The sequence below is a fragment of the Gambusia affinis genome, linkage group LG11, assembly GCF_019740435.1.
Source record: "Gambusia affinis linkage group LG11, SWU_Gaff_1.0, whole genome shotgun sequence".
In the NCBI taxonomy this organism is placed as follows: Eukaryota; Metazoa; Chordata; class Actinopteri; order Cyprinodontiformes; family Poeciliidae; genus Gambusia; species Gambusia affinis.
Window position 1 is genome coordinate 6,476,806 of NC_057878.1, and position 9,053 is coordinate 6,485,858.

Below are 9,053 nucleotides of genomic sequence, written 5' to 3' on the forward strand. Positions count from 1 at the left end.
CAGGGCTTCCATCCATCTCTAACAAACACATAATAAAATGCATCTGAAAATAAAATCAACTAAAATAAGGTTTCACATAAAATAATCATCTATTGACTGGAGTTTTGTGGACACGGTCACAGCTCTGGGGAACACAGAACACCGTGGGCGTCTTTCACAAACCCACGGCTTCTGCACATTGTCCCTCCCCGCCTCCTTCCCTTTGGTACCTGTCGTCATGACACCCACGCAAACTTGGCTGCAATATAAGCAGAAGCTGCAGCTGCAGCCGGCACCTTTAGCCCAACTCTTCAGCGTACTGGACCAGAGGACAACTCGTCATGAAGCTGCTGCCCCATATTCTGCTGATGTGCCTGGCTCTTGCTCTGGCATGGGCCCAGTAAGTAGCCTCAATTTTAACTTAATTAAACAATCAGGACGTTTGGGAACGTTTAAATTTTCTACTTTTCATGCAACTGCAAGCTCGTGTTTGACAAAAGTTTGAGCTGTACTCTGGTGTTTCTGACTCTTAGAGTCAATTTAGAAAACAAAATGTTGATATTTAGATGAATGGTAAACTTTACCTGCTATCTGTTGCATCTGTTGCAATTATTAAATCAGACCGTCACTACATTTATTACTTACCAGTCCATCTTTGTCAAACTTAACTAAAATCCTGAATATATAGTCAAACAATTATGATCGAAATGATGTGAAATTCTGAAAAGCCAAGTTTCTTTTTCACTTTTCCACAGGGGTGGACACCAAACCCAACACAAACACCAGCACCATGCAGGTGAGTTTACAAAAACAACACTTTTTGATATCTTCAGAGTAAAATCCTCCTGCTGTTGTTTTACTGTCGTGTTCTCGTGCTCTGCAGCCGTCCTCGACCGCTGCAAGGGCCTTGAAATGGACGCAGTGGCAGAAAACGAGGAGGGGATTCCTTACTTTTTCAAAGGTGGGTCCCGCTACAGTGAACATTTGGGGACTCCAACTCCTTTTTCTTGAACAAAACAACCAAGAAGTCTCAAAAGATACGGGGAGAGCAGGCATGTTTTTCAGTGTAAAGACTCTGTGTTTGTTTTTGCTGTCAGGTGACCACTTGTTCAAGGGCTTCCATGGGAAGGCCGAGCTGTCAAACAAGTCTTTTGCCGAGTTGGACGACCACCACCATCTGGGCCACGTAGACGCCGCCTTCCGCATGCACTTTGAGGAAGATCCCACACACCACAACCGCATGTTCTTCTTCCTGGTACGCTCCAGCAAATGATCCTGCAGTTTGCAGAGTTTGCACCGGAAAGTATGACGCTCTGGATTTGATTTCAGAAAAATAATATTTCGAGGATAAAGTATAATGGCGAAATAGTGCAACAACAACAAAAAAATCTGACTTTATTCTCACCTTATTTCTACTTAGTTCCCATTTATTACGACTTCTTGTGGAACTTCATTTTTATATTACTATGACTTTTTTTCCTCATAGTACTATGACTTTATTCTCATATTCTTACAAATTTAGTCTTGTTCGACTTTATTCTCATCTCTTCGACTTTATTGTCACAAGTTGACTTCATTCCCGTAATATTATGTCTTGATTTTTGTAACTTTAGTTTTTCCTTAGTATGGCCCGAACACTCCATCGTAGAAAAGAAGTTTTTTTGACCGACAAATTCTGCAAATGAGCTGCAGAGGCTCACAGAGACACAGTGGGAAGTTCCTGGAAGAGAATGTGATGATCTGTGCAGCTGAATGCGACGTCTGTCTCACGCAGGACAACAAGGTGTTCAGGTACTTCCAGCACAAGCTGGAGGTCGGCTACCCCAAGAACATCTCCGAGGTCTTCCCTGGAATCCCAAACCACCTGGATGCGGCCGTGGAGTGCCCCAAGACAGAGTGTGGCCAAGACTCTGTGATCTTCTTCAAGGGTTAGTTAGTGCGCACATTTGGTCATCTAGTACTAATTGGATAGCATCTTTGATTGAGAACAAGAAGTATAATTTTGACTCATTTCATTTATTTTACCAATCCTTTGGGTGGTTATAAATCTAACTTTTCTGTGTATTTGTTTTCTTTTGTTGTTGTTGTTTCCCCCCCCCCCCCCTCAGACAACAACATCTTCCACTACAACGTGAAGACCAAGGCTGTGGAGAAGAAAGCGTTCGCGTCCATGCCGAACTGCACGTCGGCCTTCCGGTTCACGGAGCACTACTACTGCTTCCACGGACACCAGTTCTCCAAGTTCAACCCGAAGACCGGCGAGGTGCACGGGAGGTACCCCAAAGAGGCCCGCGACTACTTCATGAGGTGCTCCAAGTTCCGTAAGTGGAGAACAGTCGACAGCGAAGCTGATTGTGAGCTGTCGACTGATGAACGAAGACCAAACATTTTGAGAGCGGATGTGATTTGGTGAACCTCTGATTGTTGAATGGCAGCAAAGTGGTTTCGTTCTGTTGCTTTCTACATGTTTGCACTAGAAACACATTTGGAGCACAGATCTTGTACTAGCTGCACTGATAACACTAATTTGGTTTGTGGAAAATCCACAGCAACAGTAAATAAAGAGTTAAATGAGACATGAAAAATAAGAAATGACTTACAGGATCAGCAGATCTCTTTCCGTCAACAAGAACCTGCATGAGGCAGTAAAACTAAAACGTAAGATCAGAATCAGACAATTTTCCTGTGAATGGTTCTGGTCAGTGATCAGCAGTCAAACTATGAAAACAAAAAACACCCTCCAGGTTCACTTGTTACATGAAATCTCAAAGCTTTCATAGTTTCTGGTCTGTAGACAGACATATCAGCCATTAGTCACAATTATTTGATATTATATTAATATATTAATACATCTATCAAACAGCGTGTAGCATTTTTTTTTCCTGTTTATATGTAAAAAAGTCCTTGAATAAGAAATGAGAAAAACAGAATAAGTCTAACTTGGCATCTGCAATGGAGACTTCAAAATAACACAAACTAGTACTGGCCTGGAAAGCCTTAATCAGTGCATCACTGGTTTGAAGAACAGGTGAAACGTGTCGGTTTCAAATCCAGCTGTAAAAAGTGATATTCCACTTGTTCAGGGGACGGCGGCGACCACCTGGAGAGAGAGCGCTGCAGCCGCGTCCACCTGGACGCCATCACTTCTGATGATGCCGGAAACATTTACGCCTTCAGAGGTGAGATACAATTATTCCTACTGTCATCCACAGTTTTAGTTTTTGCGTTTCTTTTTCTTCCCCATCACGTCGATGACGGGTGATTACACTCGCTCTTTTGTCACAATTCAAGAGTTTATCCGAGGCAGAAGTCATTCAGATTTTGATAAGTTCTAATTAGGCACAAGAAATATACACATTTCCTAACTTAAGTGAAGCAATAAAAACAAATCTCTAATTTTTTATGTTGAAAATGAAGGATCAGGATTATTATTAGTGTTATTTATTGATAAACAGAATTATAAACATGGCCTACATGTGTTAAATTTCATTGTATGGCTTAAGAAAGCAGCCAAAGATTGTCACAAGTGACTGTTGCTGGTGCCACAGGAAGAAATGAAATGTGAAATTAATCTCCATGGCTGCGAAGAGAAGGATATGTCGCATTGGTAAATGTCAAGACTGAACTGGAAGGCAGTAAATATAAAGATATATCAGTCTTTAGATAACCGCCTTGTTTATCAGCGTTACCATTTCCAACTTCTCCAAGCGATTCCTTTTTTTTTTTTTTTTTTTTCCCCGCAGGCCACCATTTTATCCGTAAAGACGACAATGACACGCTGACCTCAAACACCGTGGAGAGCGCCTTCAAGGAGCTGCACAGCGAGGTCGACGCCGTTTTCTCCTACCAGGACCATCTCTACATGATCAAGGTAACGCCAAAAACCTCCGTGTTCAAAACGCGGAGAGCGTGGAAAACTCACTTCCTCTCCGCCCCGTTCAGGACAAGCATTTGTTCGTTTACAAAGTCGGCAAGCCGCACACCCTCCTGGACGGCTACCCCAAGCCCGTGAAAGGGGAGCTGGGCATCGAGGGCCCCATCGACGCCGCCTTCGTCTGCCAGGACCATCACATTGTTCACATCATCAAAGGTGGGAAGCCGGAGCGTGAGAAACGTCAACTTAAAATGTTTAATTCGGATGTGTAAATAGGTTTCGAAACACAGACGTTTAATTTGAACCCCCTTCCTGGTGTGTTGTTTGCTTTCGCCGCACTTTAAAACGTTCATACTTGTTGATACCGGGGAGAAAAAGAAAAGCCCCTCAGCTAATATGCTAATAGATCTGCATCTGAAAGCATTTCAGTGGGACCGGTATTTACAGTGGTGAATGTGAAATTATTAAATTTTTTAAAAATGTGATTGACTTTTTGTTCCAAGCAATGTTTGCTTATTTTGGAATCATCATATAAACATTAAATTAAAAAATGACGAACATATTTCACTGTTATCAGGGCTCCCACACACTTTATGTAAAAACTCCATCATTTTCCAGATATACTTTTTTCAGACTCTACTTCAAATTAGAAAATATTTTCAGTTTGTTCACTAAGTCAATACTTACTGTAATCATACAATTATATATATAAGATGCTGTCATTTTAAAGTGCTTCAAATGTGGCACCTGAACAACCAGAAGCAGGAAGGGGAAAAAAGGAGGGGAAAAAATGAAGGCAAGAAGAAAGGAACGATAAAGGTTTAAAGTAATGAATGAAAAACATGAGCATTAGGACACAAGAAGAGCAGAAAGGAAAGAAGGAACGGAAATATCCGAAAATGGAAGAAAAGAAGGATGCAAACTAGAAGAGATAAAGAAAGAAATGACAGGCAACAGGAAATACTATGTTCTACTTCCATATTTATCAGGCATTGAAAAATACTTCAATCAATTTCCAGACGTGACCAAATCTCTGGAGTTTCACATATTGATGCCTGACGTCATGTCCTGTGTTTCCCCCCCACCCCCGTGCAGGTAGTTTCATCTACGACGTGAACATGAGCGCCACCCCGCGCGTCCCCACCAACAAGCGCCCCATCTCCGTCCTGAAGAAGGTGGACGCCGCCATGTGCGGCCCCGACGGAGTCAAGGTGATCCGGGGAAGCCACTTCTACCACTTCGGGAGCGTCATGCAGTTCGTCGCCGCCAGGGCTCTGCCCGAGCAGCACCGAGTGTCTCTGGAGCTGTTCGGCTGCGACCACTGAGCCGCTTTGTGGGAAAGGACTGAGCGGACATACAAACAAACATCCTGAGAGACGACACGGTCTTCACATGCAACTTGCTTCCCTTCTGCGTTTTACCTCAAAAATAAACCTCGACGTTTCTTAAGGAGGGACTCCGCTTGTCATGCTTTCTGTGGTGATGCGTCACGTTCTGACTCGGTTTCGTACAGAGTTGGGATGAATAAAGACATCCATAAACGTCACAGTCTCTCCTTTAGCAGGTTGTCATATTTTTATTTAATATGTTTACTTACACCCCGTTTTTGTTTTGTCTGTAATTTTCAGTTAAACTTCCCAGAAAAAAAATGTCAACATCTTTGAGAAGCAAACCTGACAAAAAAAAAATCTTTAGGAGTTTTATCTGTAAGTCAGGCCAAAATTCCTCTGGTATTCTTTTGTTTTACTATTTTTATTAAGTCTGTAGATCAGGGGCGTCCAACGTGTGGCTCGAGGGCCGCAAACGGCCCTTGGAATAATTTTCTGTGGCCTGTGACTGCAGTTGAAAAATTTTACAAATTTGACCCTCCAGCAAATGGAGCTAATCCAGAAAAAACCCTCGTTTCAGACTATCAGAATGAGCTCTTCTTAAATATGCATTTGGTACAAAACAAGGTATTTTTTCTTGTATTAGTCACATTTTCCTTTTAGTTTTTAATAACATCATAAAACAAACATCCAGGAACTTCTAACTCAACAGATTTGGGCGCATTAAGCCTGGCCAAAGACAGCAGGGATTTTAGAACAACGTTCCTGTTTTTGTTGTTGAATTAGACTGAGAACAATTTTTTAGACCAACAACACAGAAGATGTTTGACCCAAAAGCAACCTAAAACGTAAATGGTACTTTGAGTCAGAAGAAACACGGTGGCAAAATTGAAAAGATTGCAGTTTTCATTTTGTGCCAAGAGGACTTCTCTCATTATTTGTTTAATAAAACTTTTTAAAATAATCATCTCATAAAATCGACAATTCCCTATATTAAGTCAGTGATCGCCCATGAACGCCTAATCCCTTGCAGTCCAGTTAAATGTAATGGTAAGACTCCCACCACTAGAGGGCAGAAGAGCTCCACTTCATGAACCAGTGATGCTAGAGAAACTTTTACATCTCCTAGTGTTGCCAGAGCTTGATTACTATTACATTCCTGCTTGGTTCCTTTTTAATCTCAAAAGGTTTATACTTTTCCACATTCACTTTGTTCATTCTCAGTCCTTTTATATTGATTTCTAAATAAATAATAATAAAAAAAAAATACAGACATTAGCTATGAATTTAAAGCAGACTTTTCTGTAATGGACAAGTTTTGAAAAATCCACAAAAGTCAGGAAAGACGGAAGGAAGGAATCAAGGAAGGGAGGAAGGAAGCAACGATATGAGGACAGAAAGAAGAAAAGAGGGACATAAAGAAGGGAATAATGTCCAGACAATGTCCAAGAATCTCTCATTGCTTCAACATTAATCCCTTAAAGCTTGTTTTCTCCCCTTAACTACTCAAACCCAAACACTTGTGTCCAACATCACCTCTTGAAATCAGTAAATCTCAACTTTCACAAACAGGGATTCAAAAACGGTTAGAAACTGATTCTAAAAGGTGGATCAAACTTTAGATATAAGGATTTTTACAAAAGTGGATTAAGACCGGCTCTAGAGCCATTAAAAGCATAATTTCTTTAGATGTTCAGTAGTTCTTTGAGTCCTTCTAACTTCAAGCAAAGTTTGCGACGTGTGACCCGGAGTGTCCGTCACTCTGCTCTACAATGAGGCAATGGGATGATGTCAGCTTCATGACTGAAGTCTCTGATGACAGCAGGCTTCATTGGATCACACAATCCCTCATTTCAGCGGCCCGCCGCCGTGACAACGGCCGCAGAAACAGAGCGAGCCTTCATTAGGCTTGATGTGATGGGAGACATCCACACTGCAGGACTGCGAAACTCATCCAATTGGACCGACAGTCACTGACAGAGAAAGAGATATGTTAGAGGTTCATTCGATTTGTGTTTCTGTAAATAGAAGAAATGTCTACCTGGATGTTAGTCTTGTCCGTCACACGCAATTGGGTGACGGACAGATTGGGCAATTTGGGTGACGTTTCATCATTGAAACACCCCACGGTGTTGTTGCAGCGCATTTTCACAGTGACGTTTATTCCTTTAGGAGTGTTTCTGAGGAGAGCTTAAACAGTAAAAAGTGACCTAGACAAATTAAATTCCAAACATTTTTAAAAGTGTAATTGTAGTGGCTCTTAAATGAGTGCAAACTCCTGCTGAAACGCCACGTTTTGTGAGGAAGACAAATGAGACCACGAGGAATCGTCTGAAAGTTTTAAACCGTCTTTAATGTGACTGATAAATTCATCGGTTTGTAGGAAAGAACTATAAAAAAAATTAAACAGACAGAATAAAATAAAACTCACTCATACATGCACTTAAACTTGGTTGCAGTCTTTTTTATTTCAATTTCAGCTTTAAGTCTTCTCTAAGGAGAGTCTATCAGCCTTCCTCTGGTCTTTTGTATATTTAGTTCATGGTTGCTAACATACCACTTTCCTCTCATTAAGTCATTATTATGATGGCTTGGATGTATGATTCAACTCACTGTGCTGCTGAAAAAAAGTAAAATCTTTCCACATCCTAAGCGTCCGATTAGTTTGAGATGAAAACTGACTGAAAATGTTCATAAAAATTTAAGCACCATAATTTTAAAAACAACAACAACAAAAAAAACCTGCTGCTTCTGAAGACAAGCAACTCCTGAGCACAACACTGGATGTTTTCTTTGAAAGAAAAAGCATTTGCATTTCTTAGCTTGGACAAGTTGAGAGCACATGATATTAAGGGTGTCCAAAGTGTGGTCAGTGGGCCGTCGGTGGCCCTCATAATGATTTTGTGAGGGCCAACGTCATTAACAGCAGCCCAAAAAACACAACTCCAGTAACGGTACAGATTTGGCCTGCCAGTCGGATGGTTGAAATAAAGAAATAAAAAAAATGAAGGCAAAATTTTGGAGGCTTTTCCAAAAGGTTACAGACGACTTAAGATTATTTTAAAACATAAAATGTCTTGCATAATGAAGTGTTTGTTTTCTTGTTAAATAGGTTTTTGGTTGACGATGAGCAGGTATATAAACACCCAGAGACTCGCTCAAAAGCACCCAATCACTAAACGTGATTAAAGAAAGTGTTCAGAAAACGTGACTCCCGTTCTGTTCTGTTCTCGTTGAGAACGGCGTAAACTGTCTAGACTAGCAATTAACCTATCAGCCTGTTTCGTTTCAGTAAAACGTTGCGTGATTCATTTATTGCTGAGAATCTGAAAGTAAAACATTTTACAGAAACTTTGTTTCTTCCTTTTAAGAAAAGACTTTGATGGCTTGTCAGTATTTCAACCTCGGGCATTTTGCGCCACGTGTCTGAAAGGCTGCATGCAGTTGAATTAGGTTTCTGTCCCTCGTAGAACACAAAAAGAAAACTTTTTAACATTTGTTACATTTTCCGCTGGTGCGGTTCGCTTACTCACTCCACTGTGTCAAAGGATCCAAACCTTTGAAAAAACCCATTACCCTCCTCGCCTGAGGTGGCGCCGCACCAAGAACCACTGAAGGAAACGATATAAAAACCACTGAAGAAGACGCTGAAACGTCTTTCTAAACTAAATGTAAACAAACATGGAGTGTTGTCAGACTTTCGCTGTTGAAGGATTTGCCTGTGGTAAAAGGCATTTCTCTCGCTAGCGCTGGATTCGTGCATTTGTTTTGTTTATATTTACCCAGAATGCCATGCTCTGTACTTCTCTTCCTGGTTTTGGAGCGGTCTCCGGTCCATTTAGCCTTCACATGTGCATTCGAACCGCTCCAGA

General features: G+C 41.2%; 1 protein-coding gene across 1 annotated transcript; it reads left to right on the plus strand.

The window, feature by feature from the left end:
* Positions 1-247: 247 nt before the first annotated feature.
* hpxa (hemopexin a) lies at positions 248-5,399 on the plus strand. Its single transcript, XM_044132779.1, has 10 exons — positions 248-379; positions 735-775; positions 863-940; positions 1,077-1,234; positions 1,754-1,907; positions 2,088-2,300; positions 3,063-3,158; positions 3,723-3,850; positions 3,922-4,069; positions 4,949-5,399. The coding sequence occupies exons 1-10, from the start codon at positions 321-323 to the stop codon at positions 5,176-5,178; spliced, it is 1,305 nt and encodes a 434-aa protein (XP_043988714.1). The 5' UTR covers positions 248-320; the 3' UTR covers positions 5,179-5,399.
* The last annotated feature ends 3,654 nt before the right edge of the window (positions 5,400-9,053 follow it).